The following is an 18485-nucleotide window of genomic DNA, read 5'->3' on the forward strand; positions in this document are numbered from 1 at the left end:
CATGATGTCTAGTTGCAAATCCAACTGCCCGCTCCATACTTCTCTGTAGCTGGATCTCTACAAGTCAAATCAAATACTACCAGAGAGATCATCCCCAGGTCTTGGGAGACTTGCCTCGATGTTAAACATATATCGATGCAGTATACATACAGTGCAGCGAAGGCTGTCTGAGAAATAATAGATACATATGTAACAAATCAAGTAACTGTGCGTCAGACTTTTAGAAGTGCAGCATCAGACTTATTCTAGTTCGTGTTTCAACAGGTCACGTCGAACTTGAGCTTGCGGTCGGCAGTGAAAAGACCCCAGTGTTTCTCATCCATGGACTGGCCGTTGTCTCCCGTGCTATTGGGCTTCCATACCTCATCGAAGGCCTCGAAGTAAAAGACGTCGGTTCCCTTCTGCAGCATGGGACAAACAGCTGATTTGTAATACTGCGCGGCATTCTGAGTACCAGCTTTAGCAGCACCGTAATCGGATCCGCCATCTAGAATAATTTCATCAGTTCGTCTGCATCTCTATTAAGGCGCTGGATGAAGTTGCCAATGTATCTTACCGGTGGGCCAGCCGGTTTCCCCGTTTCCAAAGCGAATATTGCCCGCATTAGCTCCGGCAACCTGCTTAATATGATCCTCCGCCTGCGTCATGTCAGAGGAGTAGGTACTGGGAGCATTGTTGATGTCTACATCCTGCCAGTAGGCGAATCCATTGGCCAGCCTAAATCGTTATGGTTAACAGAGACTCCCACAATACGAGTATGATCGGGAAAAGAGGGCTTACAGGTAAGTGACACCTCCTTGGATGATGGGGTCGGCAGTGCCATCCGCGAATTTGTTCCAGCTGTCAACGGTGCCAACGGTGACTGATGGGAACTGGTTCTGCACTTGTTGGATTTTACTCAGGAGTGCCTGCGCAGAGAGACTTCCGCGGTAGAGGACCTCAGAGCCCACGGTAATGGCAGACACAACATCTTCATTTCCAGGGACAATTTGCTTAAGGGCGTTGAAGTCCTGGTCGAAAGACTGATCGTAGTCCGCCCTGCAACACGCAATAAGTTAGTTTCACAGAGTCAACGTATATGTCTGAACCGATGAGATTGCCCTACCAGACTCCCAAAACGACTTTGAATCCCTTGGCCTTGGCAGCCGGGACGATATTCTGAGCCGTATTGCAGTCACTGGCCGAGTACGTGCGGACTAGAGTCGTCACACTTTTGAGGGCATCGAAGTCGGCTTCGTAATCACTCGTAGATTTGCAGCTGGAGTCACCATTTTTATCACCTATGGAGAGTCCCAGAGTGCCACTAGCAGACACGGCAGGGATGGCTGCCAACAGAGCAGGAAGCAAGCTTGAGGCACGCATGCTGAAAGGCGCGGTGATTTCAGTGACAGGTTTCAGGTGGTGGATACCGGTCGATGAAGCAGCAAGAAGAGCAGCTGACTAGGGAAGGACTGGATATATTAAGAGAGCGTGGGAAGTCAAGAACCTAGGTTTTGGCTTCTTTCAAAGAGAAGGGGAAGAAAAGGGGAATCTCTGTAAGAGGATGGCCCGTTCCTGGATATATGCAAGCAACCGGAATAGAAAGAACCAGAGAGGAAGGATTGGCAGTACTTAAGTAAGAATAGAAAGAGTTGCACGGCAAAACGTCAGAAGCCTATGGAGTCATACTTACAGTACAGGGTAGTACCTCCAAATAGATACCCTGGCGGTGGCCTACGAGACAAACGAATAGCTAGACTCGCCTCCCACTGGAACAACTCCGAAAGTCAATTGACGGAAGGGAACCGGCGCTTCACAGCCAGGATTCAGTCGCCGGAAGAGACCATTGTTGGAGAGACCAGACCTCTGAAGGGCCCGTCTACAGTGCCTAAGCCAGGGACGAGAGCCAGAAGGCGCCCAGTAAAATCGGTATACACAGGATGTCGATGGGGATCCGTTATCCACCCCTGCCATTCCGGGGTCTCCGGCTAAGATCTCCACTGCAGGCGCCAGGGTCTGGACCCTTGGGCCTCCCCAGTCCATTACCGCCCCCAAGTCGATTCGGCCTGTTCTTCTTTGCTCCATTCACTGCAGAAATATTACCGATCACACAGTTATTCCGGTCTTGCTAATATTCACCATCTCGCCGATGCAACCTGGCATCACTACTGCCAAAATTAAAACACTAGTGTCGTGGTGAGAAAAAGAAAAGAAAAGGACCCCCCACCTAAATTCTGCGAGATTGGCCTTCGTTCCGGTTTCAGGCCTTAACTATAATGTGAGGCGAACTTCCCATCATGTCGACGATCTCGTCTTCTCGAATCACTCTCCACTTTCACCTCAATAAATTTAATGAGAGATCATCTCCTGGTCGTCATCAATCAATCACCAAGCGTTCAGACCACAGATGATGTCACCCAGAGGGCCCTATAACGCGTACACCGATTTTGAACCCTGGTAATATGAGCCACGGTTCACGCAAGAACAGGCGGATAAACGACCAATATTGTTGCTGCTGAAAATCCCGCAATATTCTTTCTCCCATTTCCTGATCAATCTTTCTTACCAAAGAGAAGCTTCCTTACTCATCGCAGTGGCGTGCTTATTACCAAGGTTGGATCCCGCGAACTGTCTTGATCTAGACCGCTTACTTGATTGTCCTTTTCCCTTCATCCGGGTGAAAGCAGTATCTTTCTGCAGAGTCTTACTCTAAAGGCACCTGCGAGTAGTTACCACAAGCTGATAATTTCAGGCTCATCGTACTTAAGTCGAGGGTTCTGGCCATCTATATCGCGAGCAAACACCGGAAGGTGCCTCGCAATGAACGTTGCCCCATTCCATGGCTTTGTCAAAGACCGAAAGGGTGCTCCATTGGCAGTTTTAGGAAGGCAGTCAATTATCGAAGCCCGACTACCAAATTAATGAGAGAGAACATGAGTTGTCTCATTCAACTGACAATGAATCGTTTTGGCTCCTCTTCCATGATGCCGCTATTTCTCAGTATTCACGGACACATTGAAGCAATGTATGAACGTCTGTAGACGCCAATTAGCCTTCAGCGTGTCTGTGGTATACCCTTAGGCCGCCATAAAAGTTTTCACTCTAAATTTTATCAGATCAACACATAAAGGAACGATACAACTCTAAATATGGTTGATAAGAGAGAGTAGCAGTAGTAAAAAGAAGCATCGCGCCCTTCTAGACTCCGAACCCTGCCAGGACTAGTCTAGTTAGTGCCGGGTGATCTGGTGGTGGTCCGAGCGTCCAGAATTCCCAGCGCAGCACAGAGACCACCTTGCCCGTCGGGAGTCGAAGCACACCTAGCAAGCCCGACCACCACCACCACTTTACCTTGATCCTTCTCGAGGGAGAACTCCACCAACCTACTACCGGATTCGGAGTCGTCAAAAGCAAATTTCCTACCCACCATGCGATTCTCCGCAACGACCCTCCTGATCACGGCGCTGGCGTGGTTCAGCACCGTGACCGCACACAACATCCAGCTCCGGGCTCACTCCCGCGAATGCTTCCACGAGTCATTGCACAAGGATGACAAGATGACTGTCTCCTTCCAGGTCGGTGACCGGGAATTTGGAGGCAGTGGCAACCTGGAGATCGATTTCTGGGTAGGTTCCCTGAATAGCATACTAGCTGTCAATCTCCGCGCGGACTTTGGGGTGGTTTGATATCCCATATCAAGCTTCCAAACCTGCAAAACCAATCCGAAAGAATATAGTCGCTCACGTGTGATTGGAACAAACAGGTCGAGGACCCCCTTGGTAACCGTCAATACTACAAGCACGCCATCTCGTCGGAGGATTACTCGTTCAACGCGCACGCGGACGGCAAATACGTCTACTGCTTCAGCAACGAAGGATGGGCCTCGAACTCCAAGGAAGTCTCGTTCAACGTTCACGGAATTGTCTACGTCCCCGAATCGGAATTGGCGCAGGATCCCTTGGAGGCGGAAGGTAGGATTGAATACCCAATTATCGTTTATACAAATCTTCGGCGGCCGTCTGAGCTAACCGCTGTTGTTTTTCTGCATCGTAGTCCGCAAGCTCTCGGAGGCTCTGGCACAGGTTAAGGATGAGCAGTCGTACATTGTTGTGAGAGAGCGGGTTCACCGGAACACGGCCGAGAGCACCAACGCCCGGGTGAAGTGGTGGAGTATCTTCCAGCTGGCTGTGCTGATCGGCGAGGGTATTTTCCAGGTGTGGTGGCTCAAGAGATTCTTCGAGGTTAGTCAATCCTTTCTTCGTCCGTCTAGGTGACTATGACTAACGATGGGAACGTGTATAGGTCAAGCGTGTTGTCTAGAGTGATTATCTTACGAGCGTGATAATTGTAAAGGGCATTCTATTATACCCTTGGCCTTCTTCTTATAACTGAAATTATGGAGCTTTTTCTCTTTCTTTTCCAATGAATGAATAAGATCATCTGGATGATTCTTGTTATCATGGGATATACTATCTAAATGTACGAAGCATGTATACAGCCAAAAGTGAACCAGCGCAACATCAAAGCCCATTATCCCCTTCCCACAACATAAACCCAATGCAACGTAAACTAGTTAGCCCTATTGCAGATAACACACCGATAAGCATTTATCAGCACTTAGCAGCACAAGGTTACTCCGAACGGGCCTCCTGCTACCAATGTACCACCACCCAGGAACAGAAACCCCGCACGAGCCCATCACCCAAACAAACAATCCTGACGACAGAACCATGCCATCACATCACATTCCATCATACGATAAAAAAAATAATATTAAGAATCTGTCTTCATGTCTATACCCAATCCATCCATCTATCCTACAATTAATCCTCATCACATCCTAATAACCAAAACCAAATGAATCAAATAACAAACACCTCCTCTCTCTCACATCAACCACCCGACCCCCTCTTCTACCTCTGCTGGCGAAGACAATCATGCAACAGCTGCCTAAAAGGCGATGTCCCCTGTAGCTGGTGCCCAGTGGTAAGCTGTCCTACACATTGATCTCTTCGCACTCACGCCCACATCTAAACATATATTCTATCTATGAAATATAGTCCTCAACCTGCGTCCCCAACCCATCCCTCCTTCCAATCCTCGCCCCCATCCACTCATCGCAGATCTGCCCGCTCGGGTCCAAAGAGCGGTGGGAACTCCGCGCGATACCCTTCGGGTGCCATGTGAGCACGACTACGTTTCTTACGGGCGTGGTGGGGGTTCTGGGTACGTTGGCGTTGCTGGGGTTGCTTGCTTTGGGGGTTTGGGTGGTGAGGGGGGTGAGGAGGAGGGGCGGGTGGAAGGGTTTGTCGTCTGCGTCTTCTGGGAATGGAAATTGGGGGGTTGTAGTGTTTCCGCGGTGGGGAGGTAGGAGGGAGAGGAATGTGTGTATACTTGGGGGGGATGAGGAGGGGGCGGGAGGGGGGAGGAGTGCTGGTGGTGGTGATGGTGGGGAGGATGAGAGGAGGCCGTTGTTGGGGGGCGGGTGATTGTGTTTGTGAATGCAGTTACACAAGGGATGAATGGGATGGGTGGAGAGGGTAGAGGAGGGGTGTAGGTGGTAATATGAATGATATTCTTTATGTCAATGTTATGAAGATCTGACTGGATTCTATTTATTCAGTAAATTTTGTCCTCTGATTCTAATACTCTGCTAATATGATATTTGCAGATTTAGCCCTGGACAACCTGGCTGACGCGGTACTCGACTACAGTGGGCTTGCCCTTTTCAACGTTGAAGCGTCCCTGGGCGATGAAGACGCGGTTCTCGAGCTCCTTGTAGCGTTCGCTGCCGGTCTGTATTTTGTTGTGGTTTGTTAATTGGTATGTTAGTTATCCGGGCTTGTATGCGGTATATCTCACCTCGAAGGTAATGTGCGTGACTAGAGTACTAGCATTAGCCTCTGCTTTCATTTTGTGCGAGTAATAGACTTACAAGCACTGTTGAACGGGGTCGAGCCATCAGGAGCAGCTCCGGCGAAGACGGCCTGCACTTCGGGAAGCAGGGTGCAGACACCAGTGTAGTTCAGGTAGATGAGCTATAGTAGATGACTGGCGTTAGTTATTACTCTTGAGAGATGCGAGATGCAATTCACGTACATCATCGCCATCCTTGGGCCTAGATTTAGTCATTAGAATGGAAACGTACGCCTTCAGCAAGGTAACAACTCACTTGATAACACCATGCGCATCCAGACGCAGGTGCTTGCCATCGGCATCCGCATGGATGTAATCGTTGCCAACACCGACGAACTCGGCATCAAGAGCAGGGGAGAATCCAGGCGCACTCTGGACAGTGCCGCCGGTCATGGGCTTCAGTCATGCTGGATTGTTAGTGGGAATGGTCTTGTGAGAAGGAAAGGAAGAGTTGGTGGGTGCTTACGACGACCTGCAGGCTGTTCTGCCGAGATGCGCTGCCTTAAAGAATTTAGTCAGTTCTCTTGAGCTATGATCCTTGTCTACTCAGTAGATGGCTTGAGAACTTACCGACGCCTAGCGGAGCATCAATTGTGACCTATGTTGGGGGACACACTATTAGTTGTGTGGGCACGCGGGGGTTTTGTATTGGAGGCTGTACCTTGAAGGTGAAGGCGGGCTGGAGAGTAGGGAATTCGGACATTGTTGATTTGGAATAGATTGATATGATGATGCTCAAGAGCTATGTCAATCTGTATTATGTTCTGGTGCTTGCTGAAAAAAGTCGAGCAGCTGATAAATCCCGGACGTTAAGCCCCGCTCCTCGGTGAGGGGTCAGGGACGCACGTTCCACAAGCAACGGTCAGCCTATGGCGATCCCCCGAGTGGTGATACCCGGAGTGAACCTGATCGCCGCGAGTTAAGGTACTTCGGGCAGTTTATTTACTGTATGGAACTATAGAGGCCGGAAGAGTGACTACCAGGTTCTTCTATGAATAGTTATTAACTAGCAAACATCGGGAAGCTACTAAGCTCAGAGTCACATGCGTCGACAGTGGGGGTGCCAGACCTGGTTAATAGCAATTGATCAATATTTCTTTCTTCTGGAACTGTACAAACTACACATCCTGCTCGCTCACCTTCGTATTACGACCCGTTCAAGTCTCCCCTGTGAGCCAATGGCACACCATCAGGTGCTCTAGCCAACCGCAACGTCTCCTTACAGACCCATGTCTGCCTACCAGATGACTCTGGTATGTACGAGCTGTCTGGTTACCAAACCGTACCACTTTCCGTCACCTAATAATAAACCACTGGCAGAAACCACCCGACAATGGGGTACAGAAGCAGCATAGTGTCCTCCACTATTGGGTAGATCAGTACCACAGAGCCTATCACGACTATAATTGTTTATGGCTCGGATGACAGTGCGGCCAGCGCGTCTACCTTGGGGGTGAAAAAAGAACCCCAAAGTGCAGTGGATGACTAAGACCATCCGACAATCTGATTATCCGTTGCAGGCACGTGGGCCGTTCAGACGACGGTACAGGCTGCGAGTACCTTACATTAGGGGGGACCTTGACTGACAGTGCGGCGCATCTTTGCTGCTCCATACAGCGCTGATTTGTGTTTCTGGTATGCTCAACACCTGACGTGCTGAATTGATTCCGACTGATACCCCGGAGTCAGATGGCCAGAGCAATGTGTGTCTCTCGCAGGGTCAATATTTAAATGCCAGCCAAATCACCCGCGTTCCTCTGCTCTGGTGCTAGTTGATTGTTTCCCTGTTGGTCGGGTTCCAAACAAAACAAAGTGGGTCCACACGCTACCTCGCGCTTTTCCGCATCGGGGCGCTAGCTGTGACGTCGTCGACGATCCAGTTCAACAAAACTTCCATCTCATGTAAATTACCCCCGGTATCGCTATTCTTTGGTCTTGTCGTTAGCTTCGTTTTGGCTTTTTCTCACATCGTGTGTCGCGTGCTCACTGTGTGCTTCATGTCTGACTCTATTGATCAAGGTTAACTCTGGTTTCCCGCATCGTCGGGGATTCGCCTCCTACTCTCAGTCTTCCCAATGGTTCCGATTCGTCTCCTTTCAGCGCTCTCGCTGCTAGGAACCTATGTGTCTGCATTCCCGGTTGTGGAGCAGCAGCCTCTAGGTAACGGTCTTCAAGATGTGGTCCAGCTCGAGCCACCAAATGCCGATACGGAAGAGTCCTTCCGGGCACTTTCAGGCCGCTTCCTGCACATAACAGGTACATCTTTCACCCTTGGTCTACACGATGTCAAAGGCAAAAGCAGAGGAGGGACAGGCTAACCATTCTCAGATTTTCATCCAGATCCCCTCTACGAGCCCGGAACATCGGACGAAAAGAGCTGCCACAGAGGTGATGGCTCCGCCGGGTACTACGGCGCCGAAGAGACCGAATGCGACTCGCCCTATGCCCTCGTTAACGAGACATTTCGCTGGATTGAGAACAACCTCAAAGACAATATTGACTTTGTCATTTGGACCGGTGACTCTGCACGGCATGACAACGATGAGAGGAATCCTCGCACGGCAGATGAGATCGTCCATTTGAACGAATTCATGGTGGATAAATTCACCGAGGTCTTCAACGGCAGGGACTCAATCCCCATTGTTCCGACAATTGGCAATAACGACATCATGCCGCATAATATTCTCAAGACTGGTCCGAATCGGTGGACGAAGAAGTATCGCGAAGTCTGGCACAAGTTTATCCCCGAGCATCAACGTCATAGCTTTGTCGAAGGCGGTTGGTTCGTCTCGGAGGTGATCCCCAATAAGCTGGCAGTTATTAGCTTGAATACTCTATACTTCTTTGACTCCAATTCTGCCGTCGATGGGTGCGATGCGAAATCGGAGCCTGGCTATGAACACATGGAGTGGCTTCGCGTCCAACTGGAGATGCTGCGGACACGTGATATGAAAGCTATTTTGATAGGTCATGTTCCTCCGGCAAGGTCCGGCAGTAAGCGCAGCTGGGATGAAACGTGCTGGCAAAAATATACATTATATGTGAACAGATTCCGTGACGTCGTCGTCGGCAGCGCATATGGGCACATGAATATTGATCACTTCATGTTGCAGGATAGTCGAAAAGTGGATATTGCTGCCAACAGTGAGTCTCCTGTCTTGTCCGATCTTTACGACGGCTCGGGAGAGATCTCCGTCCAGTCTCGTTATGACTATCTTTCCAGTCTCAGGAAGGACTGGTCTAGCCTACCGTCCCCGCCTGATGGTATGCCGAAAGGCAACTTTTTGGCAGACGAATGGATTGAAAAGGAACATGAAACTTCGGCGAGCTCAAAGAGCTCAAAGCCCACCAAGAAAGAGAAGAAGTTCCTCAAGAAGATTGGCGGTCCCTGGGCCGAGAGGTACAGTGTGTCGTTAGTGTCACCGAGTGTGGTGCCGAACTTCTTCCCTACGCTGCGGGTAGTTGAGTATAACATTAGTGGCTTAGAGGATACCAAGATTTGGGCCGACGACTCTGCCTACAACGACTTGGATATGGCGAGTCCGGAGCACGACAAGAATGGCCTTTTGGCCGAGAAAAAGAAGAAAAAGTCCAAGGACAAGGTTCCCAAACCTCCATCGCCGGCTGCGCCTCCGGGGCCGGCATACTCTAACCAGGCATTGACCTGGCTTGGGTACACTCAATACTATGCTAATCTGACCGAAATCAACCGGCGAATGGCCAAACGTCACCAAGTGTCGGCAGACGACCCGTCTAGCTCCATTCATGACGATGATGCTCGTGAGCTCAAGCTTGCAGATGTCTTTACGTTCGAGGTTGAGTACGATACGCGACACGACAAGATTTACAAGATGGAAGATCTCACCGTGCGGAGTTTCTTCAAGCTGGCGAACCGGATTGCCAAGAACAAGCTGAGTAAAAGCGACGTCTGGGTTGCAGATGCGAACGCCGAAGATGCTCCTGGTACCGTCGATGACAGCGGAAACGAAGTAGAAGTGGAAGGGAAGAAAAAAAAGAAGAAGAAGAAGCCTAAGAAGCCTAAGAATCGAGTATGGAGAGCATTCTTGGAGAGAGCTTTTGTCGGAACTCTGGACCGTGACGAACTTGATGACATAGAATAATGGTTTCTGCTTGCCTGTTCACCAGCGAGTTGAATTGGAAGTATACGACGTTATGGCTGCGACGTTTCCCTTGCTCTTAGCTTATCTGTGATGCTGCAATGTATATAGTCTTTCTAGTTTTGACCTTGGATAGTGGTCATTTGGTGACCACTATTGGAAATAGATCGCTGCTCATTGCTTCCACTCATTTGTCCTTCGGAAGAGGCGGTGGGGAACTGCCGCGGCAAACTGTTGCAGATGCAGGCTGTCGGTCATCATTCCTCCATCCACCCCCATCTAACTGATCAATCAGTCCTGTGCTTGTGGTATGACAGAGCCACTGATATCATCTCCTCTCATCTCCAGTTGTAATCGGAATTGATCGAGGGGGCCAATCTTCCACACAGCCCCATGGAAGACGCACAGATGCTTTCGATGCCACGCTGGCAGACGGCCGCCAACTGTCATCGTCCAGTGCTGCCGCCATTCCCATGCAAAAGCCAACGCTAAGAAGCGCGCGGGCGCCGAGTTTCCACGCTTGCAGCTTAGTTCAGCGACCCAGCTCAGTGGCGGCTCGCTCATGCATAGAAAGATGGGTTTGGACCCGCGCTGGGCCTTTCATCTGCAACACTGCTCGCAGACCATGTGTGACTTTTGGCTGCAAAAAAAAAGAGGCTGGCGACAGCTGATCCACTGTGCTATTCCTATCTCATCCTCCCCGGCTGGATCGAAAGCTGCACGGCAGGGGAAATCAACAGTTGGGCTCTGACACGTATCGAGCTAACTGATGCGCTGTCCTTCCGCCTAATGCCTACTAAGTCTTAGGGACGGGACCATCATCCAACATGCCACCTTGTCCTTCGTAATTCCTTTTTGATCTCGGTGATGGTGGCCACCCAGGAAATGACGTTCCTCACCTTGGCTGCAATTGGTGCCCGATGTCTCATCTCCGCTCAGAACGGCGGCGAGGGCAGAATAAAAATTGACGGGCACAGCAGGAACTAATCAAACATACCGGCGGTCTTCTAAATGATCGTATCTCCCGGAATACTCCCTCTTTCTACAGAAGCGGGGATCCATTCGCCCTATATGTATAGTGGAGCTTTGCCGCACTGATTCGCACGGCATTATACCTCCGCACTGCCGTGCCTTCATCCACTTGATTGTGGCCAGGGAAATATCAACGGGGCAGATAACTTGCCCTTGCATCATTATTGCTCCGCACATTCATTCATTATCGCTCTGATCCCACATCCTCACGCAGCTGCGACCGGAGTGTCCACACTCTAATTGGGATGAGCATTGCCTTTCAGGAACTTGACTTTTTGTGGTTGCATCTTTTGTTGCCTTACCCACGCAGGCTTCGTTTATGAGATAGCGATTTCAGGCCTCAAATTGCTGTCATCACTTCCGGCCCCAAACTCGTGGGCGGTGCCCGCCCATCGCTGGCAAGAAGCACAGACTAACGCCTTACTTCGCCTAGTTGCACACGATGCATCAAGACTTCCTCCTATTTCACAACGACCAGCTCCTTGCCATTTGTTGTTTCGAATGCCCCCTTCCCCGTGCCTTGCATTTCTAATTCCCATCTATACCCTTTTGCGCTCTCACGCCCGCCTGACTATCAATTTTTCTGCCAGCATAACCCTGCGTGCAGAGCGGTTGACAGCAGGCTTGCTAAGAGTCTTCGTCTAGAAGAACTGTCTGGGTGGATTCCTTTTCGGATTAACTTTTGCTATTTTAAAAGCTGATTGCACTACGGAGTACACCCGCAATCTGATTCTCACTGATACTCCAATTAAAGGCCACTAATTGCTGACATTTGTAACATATTTGCGTTTGCTTTCCGGTTGAAATTGGCGGCTTTGTGCTTTCGATCGCTAGCAGTCTCTGTGCATGTACAACTGATCGGCTATTCAGTCCTATTCGGAAGCGGCACTGAGAGGCGGAGACAAGCCACAGATACGACGAGTCTGATTTTGAGACGGGCGCATCCAACGAAAGCCTGCGATTGCAATTGAAGATCTCAATTGGGGGACTGACAACCTAATACCTAAACATATCGAGGATTAGGCGCCAACACGAGCATGGGAAGCTTTGGTGCATGCGACGGCTGATCCATTTCTAACAACCGTTTTGCGCGCGCGTCCGAGGTAAGGCTCCCGATCCCTTGGCGCTTTGCATGTTTCACTCCGATGCATCTACTGTTTATATGAGTGCGGTGGGCAAGCTGTGCCCACCGACTGAGCATTCTCAACCGGCCCAATGCTGTGGGATCGATCCTCCCCTCCAAAGTTGTCGCTCGGTTACACTTGATCGGAGCTTGTTCTGTTATACACCAAACCATCATGGATGTGACTAATTTGGCTGTCGATTGTCCCGTTATAGAGACCGGTTCCCTTGCTTTGTGGATGGCTTCCTCCGAAGTGGACCAGAAGGCCTTGGGCAACTTTGCGGCCATAACGGGCCTCGAGAACCCGTTCCTGTCCGCGATGCTGTACAAGATTCTGGGGTTGTCTGTTATGTTATCGAAGAAACTCCTCCGTGCACGACGATTGCGGCGCCTAGACCCCACCCGAGAGACTAAATCGCTTCATCTTTATTACCATATCATCTGGCTTTCGCGTGAGGGTCTTCTGATATTAGAGGAGTTCGTCCTGCCACTGGTTGAGGGATTTATGGAACTCAAAATTTTAGCTTACAAGCTGCGCGCCTCCTTTTACCATATATTCGTCCTATTTCAGAACCAGCCTGCTGTCCACTCGCCGGGTATCGTTAGTCTGCCGAGTAGTACACCTTTATCCAACGGCGTGACAGAAGCGGAGTCACCATCCAAGGATTCCAATTTGAGATTTTCATTTCAGCTGAAGCCCGACACGATAACGGTTTCCGGGAAGCCCAGTTCCGCCTCGGATAGTGCGCCACGAGGCAAGGTTACGCAGGCACCCCCGGGCTTTGCGCCGGTTCAACCGCCCAAGTCGAACTCGGCGTTTCTCCTCCCTGCTCTCGATTATACCCCTACAGCTACCGCATGCTTCAATCATGCCGCCCTCTTGGCAGATCAATTCCTCCCGGGGTCGCACCCGCTCCGTCTGTCCATCAAGCTTGAATTTGCCGCCTACCTCTACGATTGCCTACATGACGCTCATGCCTGTCGACGGTTGGCCAAGCAAGCCATTGCCGATGTGTACAATGCGCAAGAGGGCATGGACGACGAGAGCTTCGAGGATGCAGCTGAGATTGTGGGTATTTTGGGCAAGATGGTGAAGCGGGGAAGGAACACAAGCAGTGCTGGAAATAGCACCACGGCTGTGAAAACGCCCCAGGAGGAGCGAAGTGAGGGCAGTCGAACACCATCCTCTCAGACAACGTTGAAAAGGCCGGCGCGAGTGCCGAAAAGCACCTCCTCACCGGCGCGCGCGACCAAGCCGACGACTAGCGAGGGGATGTCCCCCGCTGTGCCCGACCCCACCATGATGAATCCCATATGATGCCTTTCCCTACGACCTGTATATGCTTCTTCTTGGAACTATGGAGTCGCGCATGAGCGCTTGGCCTGTGACTTCTACTTGACTTGCACCTGTCTGTATCATCTCGGTAACGGAGTTGCGGCGATAGACTGGAATTGGGCATCAGCTTGCGGGGAGCTGTGGAATGAGCGATTAAGCGCGACAAAAACTTGAGGTGGAAGGGACAGACCAGCCAATTTGTGATGGTGACTGTAGATAGATAGATGTGTGCAATACAAAGTATGTTGTTGATGTCATGCACCCCACTTGTGTATGCTTGTCTGGACAATGGACCTACACTTAGTCGCAACAACTGTATGTCTCAAGCCAATGGCCATGGGGCAGGATGGATCGATGGATCTCTTGTTGATGTTGCAGTGGAGGCCAGCGCATTGTCGCCTGAGGCAACCCCCCACCCAGGGTCCGGCGTAAAATACCATACCGAGCGAGACGAGATAAATTACCGGCGAGGCAGCAGTTTTCCCATTTCCTCCTGAATGAAGATTCAGGTCATATTCAGCGATTGCTGGATCAAGAAATAGAATTGACTGATGCCTGCCGGGGGCAACTTTAATTGACTGCCCATCACACACAGCAAAAAAAAGGAAGAGTCAGCACGCAAACGGTCAATCTGGTTCTATAGATATTACCTTTTTTTCATCGACGGGGGTGGATTACGACGACGACCCTTCTTGGCGCACCACCCGCGAAGGCCATCATCGCCAGCAAGAAACCTTTAGCATTGCGACCCTTTGGGTTCTGTCTTTTACGTCATTCGACGGTGATCATCTCCTGCAGCATCCGGCAGCCATAGTCTTTTTTTCATCTCCAGCTGATCGTGCGCGCAAATCAGATCCCCTCTTCGTCCTCCACGTCGGTTCCCCCACCATCATTTGTGTTGTCTTCTCTTCGTTGCCGGGGGCTCGAGTGCAAAGGACGCGCCTGCTTCCCGACCGTCCGACCGCCTGATCGACATCATCGCCCAGAAGCGAAGGACGCAGATCCAGCGCAAGACCCTGAAAAAAGAAACACACCCGAACGAGGTCCTGCCCCAAGGCTGCGCGCGCAATCACGCCTGTCAGAAGACCCGTAACGAGCCTTGCGACGCATCTATACTTCTTACTTACTTGCATAAACCCTCCGAAGCTTGATCTTTTTTCCAATTTCCAATTTTCTCCCTTTAATTTTTTTGGATTCTCTCGCTGGCAATGAAGCTGTTTGTTCCGGAAGCCTCTCAAGCACGCGGGATCCTCATCGGCTGTTAGAAATACCTCTTTTCTCTCCGAGGACTGTGGATTGGAAACCAAAGTCAGGCCTTGTTGGTCGCTGACTGTGGATAATGCGGTCGGGGCTTCAGAAACCTGGGGCCATTCCGTTTCTTGCTCTTTTGGTCTTTTCGCTATTTAGTCTGGTGCCGTCGCTAGCAAAGGAATGGGATTTGTATAACGTGCGCCTGGGGTATATTGGCTATCGCAACGATGTTCGACGTATGCATTCCTTATTTCTTCTTCTTCTTTTCCCCTCCCCCTTTTCTTCCCCCCATGTGTTTGGCTGAGTCAGACAAAGCTAACGGTGGTACTTCTGCAGATGTCTCTCGGGTAAAAGATAACTGGGCCGATGTTCGAACAACAAGATCTCGGGTTTCTGGGACTGGCTGGAAGCCATGGCTTCTAGATGGATATTATCAGGAATTCTATGAGCGCAAAGCTCGTCCGCGACGTTGTGCGGTGGACGCGCCCTCTCGGAGCTCCTTCGAGGCTGCTGCCGTCTTCGATACCGATCCTTTGGCATTTCCGGCCCGAGAATCCTCGGCTTTCACTCGGGGGGTGCGCGCGTTTAAGGCAATGGTCATCAGGCAGCCGGATGAGTCGCAATTACTTCCGACATTCTCGGCGGAGGCTGATGCCATTGAACAATTACCTACGCGGCTAAGTGCGCTCGTTAATTCCTCAGTTACTGCGGCTGCTCCTCCCGACGGCGGACTTTTCGGGGTGTCGCCTACGAGCAATTCCATGATACCGGCCACCAGCAGCGTGATTGAGGTATCCCGATGGTTGCTGGGGTTGTCCCGTGCCTCATGGCAGCAGGTCTGTCGCGCGGGGAGCGAGTATCTGGAGAACATGCCTGCTTGGCCTAGTCTTCGCGAAGCCAGCCAACCCATCGACCTCTCACGACACGACAACCACACCACCTCCTCTCATCCGACAGTCCCACATAACCACGTGCCCCGCGAACAACCTATACCCCCCAAAGCAGTAGTCGTGAATCGCAGCGACGACGTCGATGACACCAGTCATTCCGCATCAACGCCAAGCGCTACGCCGCCCCCGCCGGCGCTCTCCCAAAACAGCACCGCAACGACTGCTGGCCAGTCCAAAGTTGCGGGATTCCAGCAGGAGACAGAGCACATGCGCCGGGGAAGCTGCATGGCCATAGTGATCGGCCTAGTGGTGGGCGTGATGTGGTTTTAGCACCACCTATCTATCCACACTCCAGTCATAGGATTGGCTGGCTGGCTTATTATGATTCTTTGCAGATTTTTGCTTCCTTTTTGCTCCCACTGTATTTGGTTCGTTGTACATCACTTGCTGGGGTCTGATGAGACGCCCATTTGTTCTTTCATGCCTTTACGACTGTTGGACGGAACGGATATAGGAATGGGATGGGATGGGATGGGCTAGACATAGGAGCAGCCCGAACTGGCCTGTCGAATGCAGTATGCCAATCAATATATAATAATTTCATCATGCGATACAGCAGTGGTCCTCAGTGCGTATATACTAGTAAGTAGGTGCCGCGCTCTAGGTCGGATTCGCGCATGCTACCAACTTACTCAAACCCCACGTATCATTTCGTAACCTCACATTCCTTAGATGGGGACCATAGATGTACTACTATCCACCATCGTACTGCCTATATAGTACTACCCATACAACCACCCCGCACCGCACCGTACTACTTGCCATCCCATCTCACCTCACTCAAAAGACCAAGCTTAAAGCTAACGACCAACTACAACGAAGTACTACTACCCACCCTCTTCATCCTCATCCCATGCACCACCGCCAGCACCCCAATCACCGCCACGCATTCCAACACCACCGCGAGCTGCCACGACCTCGTCAACGCCTCATTCAGCACCACCAACACCGCCCGCTTCCCTTGCCCGGACAACCCCTCCGTAAGGGTTGAAATCCCACCAGACAATAACCTACTCACGTCAAGTCCACTACCCACAGCGGTCCCTTCCAACCCGGCACTCAGCTCATTCGTGAAGAGGGCTTGGGCGACGGCAACAAATATAGACCTGCATATAAAATCGTGGAGTTGTCAGTTAGTTTTCGCCTTGGAACAGTGATAAAGAGGATTGGATACATACGCTCCCACTGTCTGCGAAAACATCACCAACCCCGATCCAATAGGAATATCCTTCAACGGCAGTGCCTGCTGCGCCACCATTAACGGGGTCACACTACATAGACTCGACGATATGGCGAAGATGATCTGATATCCGATCCATTTCCCTGTGGATGTGTCGACTGTGAAGGAGGTGAAGAGGCCGGAGCCTATGGCGCCGAAGATCGTTGCTATTCCCATGAATAAGTCCGGGTGGCCGACTTTGGACATTAGGATCCCGCCGGCGAGGGAGACGATCGTGCTGGTTATTACCCACGGGAGGGTCCAGATTCCGGATTGGATGGGGATGGCGGATTTGACGCCTTGGAACCAGCTATTTCAGGTCAGTTGGTTGTGGGGGGTGTGAGAAGGGAGAAGAGAAAGGGAGGTACATGGGGAGGTAGTAAGTGAGCACGAAGATGGCGCTGACTGTGCAGAAACCAAAGAAGGATGCTGCTGAGACGGTGCGTTGAGTGAAGACCCGCGAAGGGAGCATGGCTTTGGGGCCTTGCCAGATTTCGACGCTGATGAATGCAATGGCGAGGATGCCTGCTAGGACTAGCAGTACGATGATACGGGCGTCTTGCCAGGCGTATTTGAGGCCGCCCCATTGCAGGGCTAGAAGGAGGCAGACGATGGATGGAAGAAGAGCCACGAGACCGAATAGATCGAGGGTCCTGAGGAACTCTGTCCAGGAGGTGAAGGCTTCGTGGTCTCGTTTGGGCGGATGGACTAGAAGGAAAAAGGCAATTTGGATGACGGCGCCTATGGGGAGGTTGATGTAGAAGTTCCACCGCCAGGAGACCTTTTCAGTGAGAACACCTCCGATTAGAGGTCCGAATGTCGTGGCGAGTCCGCGGGAGCCTGAGAGAAGACCGAGGATGATAGGGCGTTTGGCTGGGGCGACGAGGATCGGGACGAGAGAGAAGGCAGCGACTAGGAGACCTGAGCAGCCTACGCCGGCCAGGGCGCGGCCGATGATGAGGGAGTGGGAGTTGGGCGCGGCGCCGCAGACGGCGGAGCCTACGAGGAAGAAGAGCATTGAGATGCTGTATATCCAGCGGACGGAGTAGCGGGCGAGGAGTTTGCCAAAGAGGAGTTGGGTCGTGCAGATGAGCATGGTGTAGACGCTACTGTACCAGCCGACATCCCCGAGAGAGTGGAAGTCGTCGGAGATATAGGGCGTCGCCGTCGCGATGATGGTGCTGTCCTAGATGTAGGGTTCGCGTGTTAGTGCATGTAGTACTCAGCTTGGAGAGGGCATACCAAGGTGACGAGGAAGATTGCCAGACACAAGGTTGCAACTGCGAGATAGTATTTGATCCCTGATGGGTACTGGGGAGCTGGAGCTGCGGTTGTTGCACCTTGATTGTTGTCTTTGGTCTCGTTCTTGTCGGTGGCCTGTTCTTGGGGCTGAGAGGCCTCGATGCTGCGCAGAGAAATGCTGTCGGATCTCTCCATATTGGAGAGCCTTTGATATGAACGAAAAACGAGTGAAAATTAAACGAGCGACTGATTGACCGACACACTAGATGAGCGAATCTTTTTGACCTGACATGGTGAGTTCAGGGGAACAGCCCACAAT

The 18485-nt window shown here is 51.3% G+C and overlaps 7 protein-coding genes across 7 annotated transcripts; 4 read left to right on the plus strand and 3 right to left on the minus strand.

Moving 5' to 3' along the window:
- Positions 1–257: 257 nt before the first annotated feature.
- An08g03580 (uncharacterized protein) lies at positions 258–1362 on the minus strand (the record flags this gene model as incomplete). The annotated part of the gene is made up of 4 exons (XM_001392438.3): positions 258–487; positions 557–717; positions 781–1038; positions 1106–1362. 4 exons carry the CDS (start codon positions 1360–1362, stop codon positions 258–260), a joined length of 906 nt encoding a protein of 301 aa, XP_001392475.1.
- Positions 1363–3407: 2045 nt separating this feature from the next.
- An08g03590 (uncharacterized protein) lies at positions 3408–4299 on the plus strand (the record flags this gene model as incomplete). The annotated part of the gene is made up of 4 exons (XM_001392439.3): positions 3408–3605; positions 3743–3950; positions 4033–4220; positions 4282–4299. 4 exons carry the CDS (start codon positions 3408–3410, stop codon positions 4297–4299), a joined length of 612 nt encoding a protein of 203 aa, XP_001392476.1.
- A 1353-nt stretch (positions 4300–5652) lies between these two features.
- Positions 5653–6598, minus strand: An08g03600 (uncharacterized protein; the record flags this gene model as incomplete). The annotated part of the gene is made up of 8 exons (XM_059748961.1): positions 5653–5775; positions 5842–5861; positions 5915–6017; positions 6079–6097; positions 6152–6291; positions 6362–6397; positions 6466–6471; positions 6512–6598. 8 exons carry the CDS (start codon positions 6596–6598, stop codon positions 5653–5655), a joined length of 534 nt encoding a protein of 177 aa, XP_059603976.1.
- A 1372-nt stretch (positions 6599–7970) lies between these two features.
- Positions 7971–10016, plus strand: An08g03610 (uncharacterized protein; the record flags this gene model as incomplete). The annotated part of the gene is made up of 2 exons (XM_059748962.1): positions 7971–8151; positions 8224–10016. The coding sequence occupies 2 exons, from the start codon at positions 7971–7973 to the stop codon at positions 10014–10016; spliced, it is 1974 nt and encodes a 657-aa protein (XP_059603977.1).
- A 2327-nt stretch (positions 10017–12343) lies between these two features.
- An08g03620 (uncharacterized protein) lies at positions 12344–13486 on the plus strand (the record flags this gene model as incomplete). The annotated part of the gene is made up of 1 exon (XM_001392442.1): positions 12344–13486. The coding sequence occupies one exon, from the start codon at positions 12344–12346 to the stop codon at positions 13484–13486; it is 1143 nt and encodes a 380-aa protein (XP_001392479.1).
- Positions 13487–14982: 1496 nt separating this feature from the next.
- On the plus strand, positions 14983–15975 carry An08g03630 (uncharacterized protein; the record flags this gene model as incomplete). The annotated part of the gene is made up of 1 exon (XM_059748963.1): positions 14983–15975. One exon carries the CDS (start codon positions 14983–14985, stop codon positions 15973–15975), a length of 993 nt encoding a protein of 330 aa, XP_059603978.1.
- A 541-nt stretch (positions 15976–16516) lies between these two features.
- Positions 16517–18361, minus strand: An08g03640 (uncharacterized protein; the record flags this gene model as incomplete). Its single annotated transcript, XM_001392444.3, has 4 exons — positions 16517–16811; positions 16884–17234; positions 17293–18110; positions 18167–18361. The coding sequence occupies 4 exons, from the start codon at positions 18359–18361 to the stop codon at positions 16517–16519; spliced, it is 1659 nt and encodes a 552-aa protein (XP_001392481.1).
- Positions 18362–18485: the final 124 nt, after the last annotated feature.

Source organism: Aspergillus niger (genome assembly GCF_000002855.4).
Source record: "Aspergillus niger supercontig An08".
In the NCBI taxonomy this organism is placed as follows: domain Eukaryota; kingdom Fungi; phylum Ascomycota; class Eurotiomycetes; order Eurotiales; family Aspergillaceae; genus Aspergillus; species Aspergillus niger.